The 16,393-nt window shown below is 62.8% G+C and overlaps 1 protein-coding gene across 7 annotated transcripts; it reads left to right on the top strand.

Annotated features, from left to right (window-relative positions):
- The first annotated feature begins 1,170 nt into the window (after positions 1 to 1,170).
- On the top strand, positions 1,171 to 15,542 carry LOC141925500 (fas-binding factor 1 homolog). Of its 7 annotated transcripts, XM_074829911.1 has the most exons (28): positions 1,172 to 1,394; positions 1,708 to 1,735; positions 2,318 to 2,362; positions 2,682 to 2,751; positions 3,188 to 3,248; positions 3,785 to 3,835; positions 3,975 to 4,062; positions 4,624 to 4,704; positions 5,416 to 5,529; positions 6,401 to 6,554; positions 6,777 to 6,913; positions 7,279 to 7,378; positions 7,496 to 7,891; positions 8,562 to 8,639; positions 8,895 to 8,989; positions 9,699 to 9,757; positions 10,500 to 10,634; positions 10,837 to 10,937; positions 11,347 to 11,520; positions 12,032 to 12,139; positions 12,423 to 12,562; positions 12,861 to 12,979; positions 13,110 to 13,232; positions 13,580 to 13,756; positions 13,947 to 14,084; positions 14,190 to 14,322; positions 14,691 to 14,800; positions 15,399 to 15,542. In XM_074829911.1, exons 1-28 carry the CDS (start codon positions 1,392 to 1,394, stop codon positions 15,480 to 15,482), a joined length of 3,102 nt encoding a protein of 1,033 aa, XP_074686012.1. In that variant the 5' UTR covers positions 1,172 to 1,391; the 3' UTR covers positions 15,483 to 15,542. The 7 variants fall into 7 exon arrangements, with proteins under 7 accessions (XP_074686011.1, XP_074686012.1, XP_074686013.1 ...); XM_074829910.1 differs by having other exon boundaries at positions 1,171 to 1,394; positions 2,318 to 2,751; positions 5,422 to 5,529; XM_074829912.1 differs by lacking the exon at positions 2,318 to 2,362.
- The last annotated feature ends 851 nt before the right edge of the window (positions 15,543 to 16,393 follow it).

The following is a 16,393-nucleotide window of genomic DNA, read 5'->3' as shown; positions in this document are numbered from 1 at the left end:
TTGTGCCTGATCCCAAGACACCCCCTGAGTGCAGGGGCAGTCTGGGGGGTGGCTTCAGGTCTGGCTGTGACTCAGCAACAGCTCCAACCCCCCAGCCCCCCACCGGTGAGCACCCCAGCTGCAGCACAGGCCTCCTCCCCGCTTGCCCTCGCCCGGCAGGTGACAGCAAAGCCGCGTGTGTGGGGTCTGCAGAACCGTTGTCACCCGAGGCCGTCCTGGCAGCGTTCAGCTGCCTGGGAGGGTGTGCGCCAGCCCGTCTGCGAGGGGAAGGAGGTGAGGTTTGGGCTGGAAGGGTGGGAGCTTTTTCTCCTGGAACTGAGCTGTGTGAAGACAAGGCGAAGGCAGGCGCTGCCCAGACACCGCAGTCCCCTCCGGGCAGAGGAGTCCCCCTGCCACCCGCGCAGGGACTGGCTGCCCAGATGACATCTTTGCTGCGTGTGGGAGCGCTGGTGTGCGCGGGTGGGTGAAGGGGCATGTGCGCGGGTGGGTGAAGGGGCACTGCCCCGCAGCAGGAGGAGCGGCGGGTGGGTGAAGGGGCATGTGCGGAGAGCAGGAGCTGTCCTTTGGCAGGGAAAGGTGCGGGAGCGGGACGCGGCCCTGGCTGGCCGCTGGCCCGTGTGCCAGCCCTCGTCGCTGCAGAGGGAGGTGACGCGTGGCTGCAGCAGCGGTGGGTGCCCCTCTCTGCTGGCTCCCAGGCTGGCAGCTGCCGGGAGCACCGTGCTGAGGTCTCTGTGCCCCGCTCTGCTCGGGGACCCAGCCCTGGCAGCGGGGAGGACGCCAGGGAGTTCCCCCCAAGGGCGCGAAAGGAGCGAAATCAAATCCCCGCCGGCGGGTGTCCCCGCGCGAAGCCCTTCCCGGGCACGGGCGATGCTCTGAGCCCCGCCAGCCTCTGGCGTGTGTCTCGTCCTCTGCAGGGTCTGCTGCCGCGCTTCGCAGCCCCCCGGTGCTGGGGGGAGCGGCTGCAGCCCCCCCCGCCGCCTCCGCGGCCCGCGGCTGAGGGGGTCTGTCTCGTGAAGAGCCGCGCGGGCGGGCAGCGCGCGCCGCGCGGCGGGTGCGGAGAGGCGGCGGTTGGGCCGTTGGGCGCCCGGCGGCGGCGAGGTGGGGGCTCCCCGGGGCGGCGGCGGCGGCGGCGGCGGCGGCGGGCGGGACTCGCTCCCTGCGGGGCTCTTGTGCAGCGCCGGAGCCTTGTGGCGAGCGGCCGGGCGAGGCGGAGCAGCGCGGAGCCGGCCGGGCGGCCGGCAGGAGCAGGAGATCGCGTGGGCCAGAGGTAACGGGGGGTGCCGCGGGCCGGGCCGGCCGCTGAGGAGACCCTTGTGTCCCTGCAGGGAGCGGCGGAGAGCGGGAGCAGCCGGGAAGGCGGCGGGAGAGCAGGGGAAGGCCGGGGCGCCGCGATGGTGAGTGCGGGGGGTGCTGAGGCGGGCCCGGGCAATGCGGCTGTGCCGCTCCGGCCCCTCTGGGGGGGGCAGAGGGACCCCGCGGGGGGCGGGCGGGGCTGTGCTCGCCGCTGCCGCTGCAGGTGGGAATGTCTCGGGGTTCCGGCGGTTCAGGGGCCGTTTCCCGACCGGCGGGGCCGGGAGGGGGGCGGGGGGCTTCGCTGTTGCTTGTGGGGTGCTGTGGAGAGCCCTGCCCCTGGCTCCGGCGGGGTTGGAGCAGGACCCGGCCAGCCCCGCGCCGTTTTCTCCTGAGGGAACTTGTCTCTCCCCGCAGGCTGCAGCCCCCCCGAGCAGTTTCGGCGGTACGTAGCCTGGGGCGCGTCCCCTTCGCTGTCCGTAGGTGCTTTGTTCTGCGGGAACGCGGGGCCGGAGGCGGGGGGGCAGCGGGATCAGGTGGGGGGGTCCTGGCTGCGGCGGTGGTTGCGGGGCCTTGGCCGAGAGCTGCAGCTGCGGCGTCGTCTCATCCCTGAGGCAGAGACACGCGCCCGCCTCTGCCAGCGAGGGGCTTTGCTTATGGGGCTCCTCCAGCCCTTTCCTGCGGGCTTTCCCCAGCCCAGGGCAGAATCGATGCCCTTAGTTCAGTTCTTCCCCTCCCCTAACGCCCAGGTGCCTGTTTGGGGGCCTCTTGCAGCCGCGGACACTGACGCTGGCTCCTTGGTAGAGAGATCTCCGTTCTGGCTAAGTGAAGCGAAACCGTTTCTGCCCCCAATACTGGGTCAGGTCCTGGCAGTTCTCTCTAGGAAGGCCTTACGCTGATGGTGCGTGAGCCCAAACCTGTATGCTTGGGGGGTTTCAGGAGAGCAAGGCATGCTGAAACTGGGAGCTTGTCTGCACCTGCGTGCTGAGCTCCGCTGCCTCAGCGCCTTTAATGTGTCTGGTTTCAGGGTCTGTGGATGACCTGCTTGGCGACCTCCTGGGATACGAGGACGGTAAAAGGAACCTTCTTTGCAGCTGAAAGGGCAGCATCCTTGTCCTCTTCCTCCCCTGCTGGGAGCGGGAGGTGCTGGTGCAACAGCCAGTGGTCTCCGAGGGGGCTCCAGCGGTGAGGGGGAGGAAGCAGCAAGCAGGGTTTCCCAGAGTCAGAGGCCGTTGAAGAGGCTGGACGTCGGCTTGGGGAGGCCGAGTGAAGTTCATCTCTGATGAAAAGCCTCTGTGTCCCTTGGGGAGACAGCAAATCCCCCTTTGGGGTGCCCAGGTCAGGAATATGCCCGTGTCCGTCGTCCTCACGTCTCCCTGTCTTGTTTCCAGACGAAAGCCCCGTGAATTCTGCAAGGACTTCGCGGCTGGCCAGGGGCAGCAGCTTGCCGGCCAGCCAGAAGTGAGTGCCTTTGAGACAGAGCCTCTCGTCTTGGAGATCTCTCTGTGCTCCCCAAGTCCTTGTGACCTGCCCCGTCCTCGGCTTCTCCCCCTCGCTCCCTGCCCCGAGAGCGATTGCCCGGGAAGGCGAGTTACCGGCCATGCCTTTGGGAACTGGGAGCCCAGAGCCTGAAGCTTTCCAGCGGGAGCTGGGTGCGCCCAGCCCTGTGCATCTCCTGTACATCTGCCTTAGGAGAGTTGCTCGCTTAACTGCAGCAGTCCCAGCACTCCCATCTTTTATGCGGGTGCTATTTTCGCCCCCTTTTCTGTTGCACGCCGTGGCTGCCGCGGTGTGCCCGTGCGGTCCCCTCCGCCTGCCGCCACCTGGCCTGGCTGTCCCCAACGTGCCCTTGCCGAGCTCACGGGTGCTGCTGCTGACCCCCAGGCTTGTGTCGCAGGTCCCGTGTAGCGGAGGATTTCTTCAACGGATTCCCTGTAGAGGATGTGGAAGCTGCGGAGGTGAGCCCGAATTTTGGGAGAGAGCCTGGGTACCCCGAGGGCTGGGACTGAGACAGGCCAGGCTTGTCCCTGGTGTCACCCCAGGCAAGTCAGCAGTGGGATATCGGGGGGAACCGTGAGGTCTGGCTGAAGAGGTGACCCCTCTCTGGCGTGGCTGCAGGGGAGCTGGGCCGGGGGAGTGGGTGGATGGTGGGAGAAGGGCTTGCGGGTGCCCTGGGTGAGCTGGAGCAAAGCCAGGGGGGCACGTCGTGCTGCAGCCCAGCCCTGCTGGGTGCTCTTGGGAGGAAGCGTCACAGGAAGGACCCTCACCCAAAGCACCAGCCTGGGTGTTGCTGACGCTTCTCCCAGAGGCAGTAGGATGTCAGCAAAGGAATCAAGGCACAGGGGGTTTCCAGTGAGGGGCACCCCAGGAGGAGCTGGGCGTGCGTTCTCCCATTCCAAACAATGAGGAAAAGTGGGGGCTGGAGCATGGAAGCGAGGGGTGAGGAGTTTCCAAAGTCTGCTTGTCTCTGATCTCTGCCCTCCTTGGCACGCAGGGCTCCAGTGCCTCCGGTGGAGAGCCCCAAGCTCTGCTGCAGAGCCTGAAGGTCAGTGCAGAAATACCCTTGGTCTGAGCTCCGCGTGGGCTGCAGCCGTGGCCTCCAGCACCAACCTCCGAAGGGAGAAGCAGCGCTGAGGCAGGAGTAGCGCTCGCCCTGCTCCTGTCGCCGTCCTGTTGCTTTCCAGGACTTGGACGACCTGGAAGCTGATCTGCTGGGAGCGTCGAGACCCGGTTCTGCGCCAGGGAAGACAACCGTGAAAGGCCCTGGGAAAGGTGAAAAGGAGATTGTGCTCTTGTCGTAGCCTCGTTCCAGACGAGCAGGGCATATTTTCTTCTGCGATAGGGAATGAAAAGTGGATTTGTTCCCTAAAATGTTTTTTGGGGCTGTCCCAGCCGCCGAGTGTCATTCTGGCTGTGTGTTGTCCCTTGGTTGATCCCTGGCCCGGCCTCTTGTCGTGCTGTGATAACATCACTGCCATCAGCCGCCCCAACAGCCGCGCTGCCGCCTCCCACCAAACCCCACTTGGCTGTTGCCTGGTGCAGGTCAAAGAGCAGGGATCTGCCTGGTCTGCGTGGAAGGAGAGCCAGGGGGGTGCATTTAAGACGTGCCTGTCCCCAACCTGTCCTGCTCTTCCCCAAGCCCTTTTCTCCTTCTCTGCCTGCAAGGAGGCCCCTCCAGAGAGATTCCCACCCCCCAGGGCCGTGAGGGGACTGACTGTGTGTCCCAGGATGTGCTTTTAGGGGGCTGCCACCAGAGAAGTGACCTTCAGCCAGGGTGGGAGAGGGCCATCTCCGCAGTACCTTGTCTGTGAGAGCTGTGGCCTCTCTTTGCAGGAGAGTCTGGACCTGTGATGGAGAAGAAGCCGCTGTCATCCTTCGCTGCTTCCCGACAGTACAGGAAATTCAACTTGGAAGGTAGGATGTCGCTTCCCTTCAGCACATGGATGTGTGGGGGCAGCTGAGGACTCTGTCCTTGCTCTTTGCCCGTAGCTTGCCTCTTCTGTCACCCAAAGGCTTGGCTGGTTAATGACATAGAGCATCCTTCACCCCTGCGATGCCCGTGCAAAGCTCATCCCTTAGAGGTGACCAAAGGAAAAAAAAAAAAGACTGCTCAGTGTTGGAAGCCCTCCCCAGGGTGGGGCTGGGAGAGGATTCCTGAGGGCGTTTGCTTTTTGAGCCGTGCTTTGGTTTTTAGTGCCTGTCTGTAGCACTTGGAGACCCTTGTATCGGGGAGGGGGGGATTCTGTCCCCCTTCCAAAGAGGGGGGCTGGTTTCCTGGCACAGCTGAGATCTGGCTGTCAGAGCCTGCGCTTTAACCGAGGTCAGCATCTGTTCCAGTCACTAACTGGCTTTAGGTGATTTAGGTGGGCTTTGTCCTCCCCTTTGTCATTGCCTAAAGAGTGGTCAAGCGTTAAAGCAGCCCAGTTTTGAGATACTCATGGGTGTCCCGGGTCTGTGCAGAGTCTGCGTTCGTGGCTTTGGGCAGAGATGATCTCCTGTCCCCACGTGCACATGGTGGGGAGGAGTGTTTGGCTTAGCACAGAGGCGTTGTTCTCAATAACCTTGGTTTTGTTGTTTTGTTTGTTTTTATTGTTTTATTTTCTGCCCCTACGGGGTAATTGCCAGATTTAGATGATCCTCTGTCGGGGCTCTTGTCTGATGAGGAGCAGGATGCACCCAAGAAGCCATCTCCGACAGGCACTAAAAGCATCCCTGAGGAAAAACAGAGCAAGGAGAAAGGTAAGCGGCATTGCTTGATGCATCCTCTTTGTATTAAATGAATCAGCAGCCTGGCTGAGTTTGTGTCATGTCCAAACGTTAAATGAAAGCCAGCTAGTGGCATCTCTTGTTAACCAGTACGGCCCTTTACGGAGCAACTTGGTAGCGGGGTTACAGCTGGTAACAGCTCCCTGAGCGCTCAATATTTGCAGTGTGCTAGAGGTTACAGAACTGACTTTTCGTTTCTGGGAATGGAGTCTCAAATCTTCCCTTGGACTCATGCAGCCTGTTCTGCACGCGGCCAGAGGAGAACCAGGGTTGTGGGTCAGGATTTGGGTGGCTGAGGGCCTCGCTGGTCCACCCCAAAGCACAGTTGCACCTCTGGGTGGGATCCAGCTGCACTGTGACCGTGTTACAGGCACTCGCCTCTCTTGTTGCTGCAGCAGGGATGCCAATGGGTCTGGTAGTCCCCTCAAACCTCCTTTCACCCTGAAAAATCCCCTCTGGGCACGAGTAGCAGCTGGTGGGTTGGGGCAAGGACTAAGGTGCAGGGGTGGAAGAGGGACTTTGGGTGAAGGTGGAGAGGAATTCTCTGAGTGGAAACTTGCAAAGCTGAAGAAGCTGCTGGTGTCCGCCAGAGCTGGAAACCCCAGTGTGTCAGTGACACCAGCAATGTCCCATCAGTGGCCACGGACCAGGCAGTAGCGCGTTGCCACTTTGTCACTTGCTGTGAGATTTGGTCACTGAAAAGAGCTATTTAAAAGTGTCTCTGTAAACGGTCCTGAGAGAGAAGAGCAGGCAGGGCTGCTCTGATCTCTTGTTGGAAAAAAAAAAAAAAAAAAAAGAGACAAGCCCAGCTCAAACCTCCTACGATGTGTGATCCCACCCCCAGAGCCACCCGCAGCCCAGACGCCCCTGCGCACCGCGGCCCCAGTGCAGAGGAGGAAGGAGATCACCTTTGAAGACGACGGCGACGACCTGCTAGATGCACTGGGCCTTGGCAGTAGCCCAGGAAGAGATGGCAAGCAGGGCAAGAAGGCAGAAAAGTAAGGGCCGTGAAGGGGCGGTGGGAGTAAAGGAGGGGGATGGCTTGTGTCTTGAGATGGTGCCACCATGGTGGGTGGGGGATGCCGAGCTTGTGCCTGTGGGTCCCTGAAAGGGGCAGGAGCAGCCTTGTGTGGCAGAGAAGAGGCAGAGCAGGCTGGCAAGGCTGTGTGAGGAGGACCAGCCCTGCCTCTGGGAGAAACCCATCTGCCGCTGTGCCCCAGCAGAGAGGAGGTCCGGCCAGCCCGCGCTGTGCTGGACGAGTTACTGGGACGAGGCTCCGTGGCCAGAACCCTGGAAGAGCCAGGCCTGGGAGAGCGCCGGGAGGTCACACAGGAGGCGAAGTCCCAAAAGCAGCCAGGTGAGCACAGCCAGGGACGCTGGGGAGGGCTGCAGAGGTGGCAGCGTTGGCTTGGGCGAGCGAGATTGATTTCTACTGCCCTTGCAGGGGAAATGCCCTTTCTGCCCTCGCGGCAGCCTGGCAGCATTTGCACAGGAGCTGTAACTCGGCTGCCTTTGGCCGTGGGCTGATTCCCAACAAAAGTTTTTCGCAGCCACTCCGAGGAGGCCCCTTGCTCACCGGTTTCTGGGCAAGACATTTCCAGCAGTGTTTTCCCAGAGGCAGCAACATCAGTGGGAATTGCAGGGGGGGAGGAGGAGGAGGGCTGGAGTCTTTGCAGCTGGCTGCTCCTCTGGGCGCTGACTCAAGGCTGCTTGTCTGCACAGAGAAGGAAGAGGGTCGGCGCAAGGATTTTGTCTTTGGAGCGTACGAGCCCTCGGTGGCCTCCACAGCCAAGGGCCGGCCGGCGAGAAGGCAGCCTCTGAGGTATTGTGTTCTCTGTGTGTCTGTAGCTCCAGCCACCGGCCACGCTGTCCCTGAGCGGAGCGGGCAGGGTCCCCGGTGTCCCTTCGCAGGCAGGGATGTGACTGCTTCTCCTCACAGCAGGTTTTCAACCGAGAAGAACAGTGAACTTAAAGCAGAGCCCCTCTCCAAAGCTCCTCCAACAGCCAGCCAGAGCCCCGCGCGGGGCCGCAGGAATAGAGGTGCCTGGCTGGGCTTGAAAGATGAAGATTTTTTGGATTTGGAGCTGTCATCTCCATCGAAGGCCAGTCCTGCAGGGAGCTCCCCCAGCCCTGCCGCAGCTGGGCGGCCCAGCCCCGCCAGACAGCTCCCAGCTGCAGAGGAGGCAGCCACTAAAACCGACCCAGTGGAGGAGGAGGACTGGCTGAGCGCTGCCTTACGACGCAAAAAAGCCCAAGCCCAGGCGAAGGCCCAGGAGGGGAATGCCAAGCCCTCGGAGGCCCCAGTTGAAGGGCTGCCTCCCCGCTCTCCTGTCAGGTAAAGACATGGTTGATGGCCGCAGTGCTCCCGTCTGCTCCGCGTGTAGCTGCTCCAGCAGGAGCTCTCAGAAACCCTGGGCTCCGATCTGAGAAATTAATTTTAAGCACTGTCTTGTCTCAGGGTGGGGTAATAGTGTGGGGCTGTGTCCCACTGATCCAGCCCACAGTCCCCTCACACCTCTGGGCTCTCCTGCCAGTTGTAGCCAAGAGGGGGCACAGTGCCGTGGGTCCCGCGGAGCTGTCCTGGATCAGCACACCCCCACCAGCTCCCCGCCCCGTGCTCCTCGTTCCTGCCTTCATTCCCCTTCCTTCCTCCTAGTTGAGGCAAAGCACCTCCTCCAGCTGAGTTGACACGGACCCAGGTCCGGACTCGTGCCACTGAAGGGGACTGGGATGCGAACTGCAGACAGAGAGCCCTGTGGCGTGGGCAGGGCTGTGTTAGCTGGGGCTGGTGCTGCCCAGGGGAGGGGGGTGGATGCAGCACGGAGAAACAGCGGTGAGGGAGGTTTTGAGGTGTCTTTGCTCCCCCTGCAGCCCAAAGGCTGAATCCTGCCGCAGCTGAGTGGGACAGACGCTTTCCCTGCCAGGCAGGAACTGGTGTTGGGGGAGAGGATCTTGTCTTTCCTCGCCTCCTTGGCTCTCCCACATCGGATGCTTTTTGCTTGCAGCCGGCCAGCAGCCTCCCCAGGAGCACAGCCGCAGGCAGCCGCCGTGCAGGACGAGGCAGCGAGCACAGACAGCTCCAGGTAAGGCCGCCTTCGCCTTTCCGGCGTCCTCCACGGGAGGGGTGTCCTGCAGAAAGCAGCTGCGTGTGGGAGATGGGGCAACGGGGAGGGCTAGTAGCCAGCGGGGATCAGACTGCCCTGGCACCTCTGTTAGTGGGAGGGCAGGCGGCTCTGAAGTTTAAAAACTCCCCGAAATGCCGAGCAGGAGAATGTCTGCGCGCCTCTCCCTGAGCTGCGGCGCTGCTGTGCATCACTCGTGTCTCTGTGCCCACGCAGGCCACCAGTCCCCTGGCTCAGCACTGCGAAACAAGCCTCAGCTCACCCATCGGAGGCTGCACAGGGGGATCCCTCCAGAGACGCCAGCGCCCCGGGTGCGTTTCATGTGGTTGTTTCATTTGGGCACAGGATGCAGAGAGGGTCCCCCCGGCCCTGCAAAAACAACCAGCCCCAAAAAGGCAGGAGCCGCAGCATCGCCCTTGTCCGTGTGAACGCTGCCCGGGCTTTGCCCAGCTGTTGCTGGAGGGGGCTGCCAGGCTGCAGGATCCCACCATCCCCGTGTCGTGGCGCGGTGGGGACACGGTGCTGGGGCGCGCTGAGCTCCGCAGTGCTGCCTGTGGGGTTTCAGAGGGCTGCCGGGGACTTGCTCTGTCTGAGCAATGGGTGGGCCTAAGTTCGTGCTGTCCCTTCTCTCTCCCTCTTCCCTCCTGCTGCCCCAACACTCGTCCCACTAGCTCTGTGTGCAGGCAGACCCCCTCCTGCCCTAGGCTGAGGCTGAGCGCCACTTCAGAGGCCACTGAAAGTGGCTGAGGGGACCCAGCCTCCTCCCTAGTGGATGGAGATGGAGGAGGAGCCGTGCTTTGCCCCCAGACTTCCTCTGCAGAGCAGAGTCCCCGCCGCTGTGCGTGGGGTGGGGTAGGGGTGCGGGTCTGGACAAGCCTGTCTGAGCGTCCGTCCCCATCCCCAGCTGCCAGAGCAGGGCAGGATCCTTCTCGCTCTGCCGAGGAGACCCAGGCCCTCGTCCTTCTGGGAGGGAATGGTTCCCCTTGGCCAGTCTGCATCACAGACTTGTTGAATTTTCAGTCCCCGCAGCCTTGTTCCCGGGAGAGCAGGAGACGCAGGGCCCTGCCCCGCTGGCTCAGGTAGGTCTGCTGGGCCTGTGCCCCCGAGAGGTGCAGGATCGGGGTGGTGATCGTGAGCCCTCCCCTGCCAACTCAGGGTCACCCAGCTCTGCCCGTGCTCCCTGGGCAGGAGGATGGCTGTGCCCCGCTTTGCAGCCCTGGGAGCCTGTGTTCATGGAGGCAAAGGCTTTGGAGAGCCCCGAGGTGCCACGAGTTGTATTTGTCGGGCCAAAGCGTGTGTGCTGTGGCTGCTTTGTAAATCGTGTGCAGTGAGAGCCCTGCATTGCCTGAGCAGTGTTGACAGAGTTCCCCAGGCATCTCTGTATCCTATTAATGAGACATCAGAGGCTTGCTTGGTCACATCGAGCTGGGCCTCGTGGCCCAGCCCTGGTGGCAGGACACACGCTGTCTCCCAGAGGCCTCGCAAGGCCTTATCCTCGAGTCTGTCCCCAGAGAAGGAAGAGCCCCGCACGCTTGTGTCTGGGGTAGGGGCTGCCGAGTGTCACCTGGGCAGCAGTGGGGTTGGGCTGGAGATGTGTAGAGGAGGGACTGCAGGAGGCTGGGGCTGGGTCGCCATTCCCGGGCTGGGAGGAGATGCTCTCCCCAGGGCTTTACCTCCCCGAGAGCGTCCCTGTGTCTCCGCAGGTTTGCACAGCCATGGCACAGCTGCAGGGGAGGCACGTGCCTGCCTTTGGGGGCCGATGGCCGCACCACAAAGCCCCTGATCCTGAAGGGCCTGGGTCTTGTCTCTCTGTCCCCGTAGGCAGAGTCCCCAGGCCTGGGCTTGCTGCATGAGAGGAGTCTGGGGGCTCCCACTGCCCAGCCCCACGAGGATGTGACAGGCTGTCAGGCAGCGCTGCTCCGTGTCCAGGCCCGTGTGGCAGAGCTGGAGAGCCAGGTGAGCCCCATCGCCTGCTGGACGGGGGAGCAGGGGTGAGCCGGGGCAGGAGCAGGGGCCATGCCTGCTCCCAATGGCATCAGGGGGGCCGGGGCAGAGAGGAGGAAGCTGCCTGTCCAGAGAAGCCTGCGGCCAGCAAGTGCTGCTGTGGGAGCTCTGTCCCCTGGGCGGCACAAGGACCTTCTCCCCGGGTGGCCGGCAGGTGCGGACGCTGGAGCTGGCACGGGCCGAGGACAGACTCTTGCTGGAGAGCCTCCGGCAGCGGCACCAGGAGGACCTGGATCTCCTCGAGAGCACCCACAGGTACCCACAGGCGAGAGCACGTGCTCCCCTGCTCTGCCAGGGCCTTGCCTGCAGCCCTGTCCCTCTCCGCGGGGGTGGGAGCGCTGGGGCGCTGCCCAGATCCGTCCCTGGGGCGGGCCGGCCCACAGCCATGTGGGTGTGGAGCTGGTGGGGGCAGAGAGGAGCCCCACTGGTGAGCCAAGGGGGGGTCTGCTCTCACGGACACCGTCTGTGGGGCAGAAGGAGGAGGAGCCGGTCCCAGGGCCAGCACGTCCCCAGCCAGGGCTCACGGGCTGAGGAGAGTCGCGTGTTTCCCCACGCCCCCAGCGCCGCCGCTCTGCTCCGAAATCCCTGCGTGCGCTGTGGGTGGAGAGGGCCGGCTACTGCCCTGAAAGTAACACTTCTTCCTGGCCGTGACCTCTGCGGGCAGGAGCCAGGTGAAGGTGCTGGAGGAGACCTGCAGGCAGCGGGAGCAGAGGCTGCAGCAGGAGAAGGAGCAGCTGGCGGCTCAGCTCCTGGGGCAGAGGCAGGAGGCGGAGCAGGCGCGGGCAGAGCTGGAGCAGCGGAGCGCGCTGGAGCTGGAGCGGCTGCGAGAGCTGCAGAGGTGAGAGCGGCACGAGCGGCGCACGCGTGGGGCCGGTGCTGCTGGTTGTGGCAGAGGAATTGGGGAGTGGTTTGGGGACACAGTGACAGGAGAAAGGAGACTCCAGAAGCACTGGGCTGTGGGCAGTCGGGCGGCTTTTGGAATGGGGATTTGCTTTGTAGCCGGACAGAGGGAGATGTGGCTGGAGACGTCCTTCCCGAGTGAAGGCATTGTATTTTGCAAGGTGCTGAGACCAGTGTTTTATCTCCCCCAAACCCCTGTCATCCAGGTCAGTGAGTCACTGATGTCCACAGAGTGGGGGTCAATTGGAAATCTGTTTTTGGTGGAGAAGCCCGTCCCCCCAGCTGTGGTCCATGCCCAATGCGGATGCCTGTCAGTGGATGCCCTGGGACAGAGCCCCGTGCCAGCTCAGCTCCTGGGACCTGGTTCCCAGGCCCTTGAGCAAGCCTCGTCCTCGCTGCCCGTCACGGGGAGCCCCGGTTTGTAACAGCCCGTGGCGGGCTCCTTGCAGGGTGTCCGTGCAGGAGCTGCGCAGAGAGCACGACGAGCAGCTCCAGCGGCTGAAGCAGATGAAGGACCAGGAGGTCGAGGCGGTGACCAGCGCCACTTTGCACAGCAGGTACCGATGGCCGGCATCGCGTCCCCGCGTTGGTCCCTGGCCACGGTGTTCCCTGTCCTCCGGGGAAGCAGCCTCGGACTGTGGCACCAGGGGCCATCCCCTCTCCCAGCCCCTGCCTCCAGGGACGCTGAGCTCTGCCGATGCAGGAATACTGCTCTGCTCTGCCCCAGAGAGGTTCGGGGCAGGGCTGCCCGGCCTTTGGCCCACCACAGGTCCCCCTCTCCATCGTGGGGAGATGAAGTGTGTCCCCCCGGGGTGACCCTCCCCTCGCTGCTCTCCGCAGGACTCTCAACGGCGTCATGGATCGGATGGAGAAGTTCTTCAGCGACCTGCGTGACTTCTTACAGAAGATGGAGGCCACACAGCAGAGCACCTCCCGGGAGCTGGCCATGGGGGCACAGACGCAGGAGAAGCAGCTCAAGGGTACGTCTGCCGTTCCTCTGTGCCAAAATGGCCGCGGGGTCCCCGCTGGGGCTGGGGACACCCAGGAAACGGGGAGAAGGTGCTCCGAGTCAGCCAGAGGCTGGGAGCCAAGGCTGGCGGAGCCTTGCCTGCCTTGGTCCCTGGGCATCTCGGGGTCTTTCCTTTGCCAAACGGTGTCCTGGGGGATGTGCCAAAGGTGCTGAGCACAAAGGCGTGCAGTTTTTCTGTGAATATGGGATGGACAGAGCGGGGCTTCCCTCTTCACGCTGCTCACGGCCCCGCTGCTGCCTCTCCCCAGTGCTCCAGGACAGCTTATTGCAGCAGCAGAGGGACGCGGAGGAGGAGCGGCGCCGTTTCCAGGCAGTGGTGGCCAAAATGGAGGCCAGGCTGGACGAGCAGACTCGGCTGCTGGAGCAGGTGAGCCCACCCTGTGTCCTCTGTCCGGCTCAGCCCTCCTGTCTGGGCATGGGCCGTAGGTCTCGCCCACTGGCGGTCCCTGGCCTGGAGCCTGCGAATGGCATCTGTGTCTCCTCTGTGTCTGAACCAGGAGCGACAGAGGGCATTGGCGGAGCGCTCCAGAGCGAAATCACTGCAGCACTCGCTGGAGGAGGAGCAGCGAGCTGTGACCCAGCAGCTCTCTGTGGAGCGAGTGGAGCTGGAGAGGGCGAAGGTGAGGTGGGGCGGAGATCTCCAGGTGCTTTTCACATGTCCTGTGAGTGTGAGCGGGGCTGCGCTGCGGTGTGTGGTGGAGGAAAGAGCTGGGTGCTGGGCTGCAGCATCCTTCCTCTGCCTCCTCAGTGCCACACCCAGCTGCGCGGTGAATCGCCCTCAGACCAAGCCTCTGGCACACGGGTGCGAGAGGCTGCTGTGTGCGTGCACGGTGCTGCAGCTTCTCGGGGAGCCTGGGGCCAGAGCTTTCCGTGCAGGGTTCCCGCCAGGCGCTGGGGGCTTGAAGCAGCCTCTGGGTGTTGGCCGGGGTTCAGTGGCAGAGATGGGTTTCCCCTGTGCCCATCCTAGGAGCGGGCAGAGATGAAGATGCAGGTCCACACGCTGAGAGCCAGGGAGGAGCAGCTGGCGAGGGAGAAAGAGCTGCTGGACAAGTCCTGGCAGGAGCTGAAGGCGGAGAGGGAGAAGGTGAATGGGGCTGCGCTGCGCGTCCGGCAGCAGGAGGAGGAGCTGAAAAGCATGACCGAGGTAAGCGGAGCATCTGCGCTGCCGTTCCCAGCTGCACACGGGCTGGCAGCAAAGCTGGGCTTTCACAGCCCTGCCAAAGCAGGGACAGAAAGCCTGTCCTGGAAGGGGAAGGAGGGGATGCCCAAAGGAGTCCTGCCCCAGGGCAGCGAGGGTCCCTGTCCCCAGCCTCCCCAGCCGCTCTGCCTTGCAGCTCTCCTCCCAGAAGTACGAGGAAGGGCAGCGAGCCCTGCGGGAGGCCATCAGGGTCGACTCGCAGCACCCGTCGAGGCTGCAGGCCCTGCAGCAGCAGTTGGAGCAGCTCAGGCAGCAGGAAGAGCGTCTGCACCAGGCAAATACCCCCTCGCCTTCCCTTCTGGGCCTGGGGCCGCCGTGCCAAGGGCCCGAACCTTTGCCAACAGCTTCTCTCTCTCCCTTTCTCCTCGGGACGGGGCAGGACCGGCTGAGCATGGCTCAGCAGAGGAGCCAGCTTCAACAGCTGCGCCAGGAGCTGCCCAACAGCCCCACGATGCTGCGGATCGCAGGCCGGGACTCCAGTGTCCCTGCGAGTGGCTTCTCCAGCACGCTGCGTAAGGCTTTGTGCTTGCTGCCGGTGGGAAGGGACGTGCTGGGGCGCAGCTGCACTTGTATTCCACTTCTTGGGAGGCTTGGGCTGTTGCTGGGGGCTGTTTTAGTTCCCCTGTGTATCAACCTCAGATGGGAGTTGGCCTCCTCGTCCTCTGAAGGAGCTCAGCGAAGCTCTGAGCCAGGGCAGTGCCAGGAGAGGGCAGAGGGGCCAGGAAGGGAGAGGCTGGTGGGTTAAAGCCCCTTTGCACTGGGAGCGTGGGGAGGACCCTGCTGCAGGGACACGCAGGCAGCACCCAAAGGGATGCTGTGTCGTCTGCGTCTGCGGTTCCTCTGACGGCGGCAGCACCACACAGTCGGGCTTCTGTTCCAGGCTTTCCACCTCCCATCGGCAGCCCGGGAGGTATCCAGGAACTCCTGGCCAGGGCCAGCTCCGCCGAGCTCAGCGCCACGCTGGCGATGATGAAGTTCCGAGCCCTGCAGGTGAGATGATGGGAGACCGGGGAGGGAAGGGGCTTCAAACCCGCTGGGTGGGAGCAGGGCTGGGTGAAGCCTGGTTTGAGCCTGGTAGGAGACAGCCCAGGCTGTGGCTCAGATCATTACTGAGCTGTGGGGCTGGGCGGGCTTGTAGAAGCCCTGGGCACCTAGAGGAGTGATGCCAGAAGCAAGGACGGGTGGATCCTCACAGCTGGTCTCAGGCTCATGGACAACATCCTCGGCTCCGTGGGGTTGCCCTTGTCCTCGCCCTGTCCCTGGGTGGGAGAAGCCAGCTCTGCTGGCCTCTGGCTTCACGATGTCCCCGTCCTCTGCCGTCAGCCCCGGATTCCCTGCTGGGTCCTTCGCCAGGTGGGGCTGCTCTTTGAGGCTTCCGCTGTGGGTCTTGCTCAGAGTGTGAGGTTGTGGGCTCGGGGCGGGGGGAGCCCCCACACCCCAGGGGGTACCACGGATGGGTACCTGCCCCCTGCTCACTACAGGAAGGAGGGTTTGGGATGCTTCTCTCCCTCATGAGTGACACTCGGGACTGTGAGCCCCCTTCTGTGGCACTCTCTGATACCTCTTCCATCCATCCCTCTCTTCTCAGGACCATTATTACCTAGACAACGAGCAGCTCTTCCTGGAGTCCCTGAAGAAAGCGCCATACAACGTTGCTTCTCTGCCAGGCTGAAGGGGTGGCGTCCCCATGCCGTGCCCAGGGGATGGCTGCTCAATAAACCCCCCTTCACACGCTCACCAGAGTTACTGTACTTATTGAGGCCTGGGCGCTCGGGGGACTTTTCCACACACCAAGCACAGCAACAGCAGGTTTTTGTGCTGCTTTTATACACAAAAATCAGAGGCTTTTCCACATACGCCTATTGGATACAGACTGGTTAGTGATGAACATACTTCATGCTTCTACTACTACGTGTGCTCAGGGAAAGGGTCTCAACCTGGGCAGCGTCTTCTGAACCTCTGTGTGTGTGTGTGTGTTTTAGTATTATAACGAGGGTAGTTCACTTCCAGGACACTCAGAAGTTAGTTTCATTGCCACGTGAATGAATCGGTTGTTCACTGTGCCAGGTTGTCCAATATTTCATCCTCAGCACAATCCCAGACCTTCTCTTTATGATCCAGGGTGTTCCACTTGTTTTCTAGGGTTTGGAGATCAAAGTCTATCCTTGATGAATTTCTCATCACTAGTGCAGGTTGTCTTGACCAGGCTTCAAAGTCCCACTTGCCCGAGCTTCAAACCCTCGTACTTGTTCCCCTCGGTGCGGTACCTGTAGCCCCTGGCATGATCCTTAACCACGGCTGCGAGCAGATGTGAAGTAGACGGTAGCAAGAGCCACAGTTTGTCTGCCCTCCATCTCTCTCCCCTGTCAGAGAGGGACCTGGGGGTGTTGATTGCCAGCCGGCTGAACAGGAGCCAGCAGTGTGCCCAGGTGGCCAAGAAGGCCAGTGGCATCCTGGCTTGTATCAGCAATAGCGTGGCCAGCAGGGACAGGGAAGGGATCTGACCCCTGGACTCGGCACTGGTGAGGCCGCCCCTCGATGAGTGGGTTCAGTTTTGGGCCCCTCACTCCAAAAAGGCCATTG

The sequence above is a fragment of the Strix aluco genome, chromosome 6 (genome assembly GCF_031877795.1).
Source record: "Strix aluco isolate bStrAlu1 chromosome 6, bStrAlu1.hap1, whole genome shotgun sequence".
In the NCBI taxonomy this organism is placed as follows: domain Eukaryota; kingdom Metazoa; phylum Chordata; class Aves; order Strigiformes; family Strigidae; genus Strix; species Strix aluco.
This window is presented reverse-complemented; position numbering and strand designations above follow the sequence as displayed.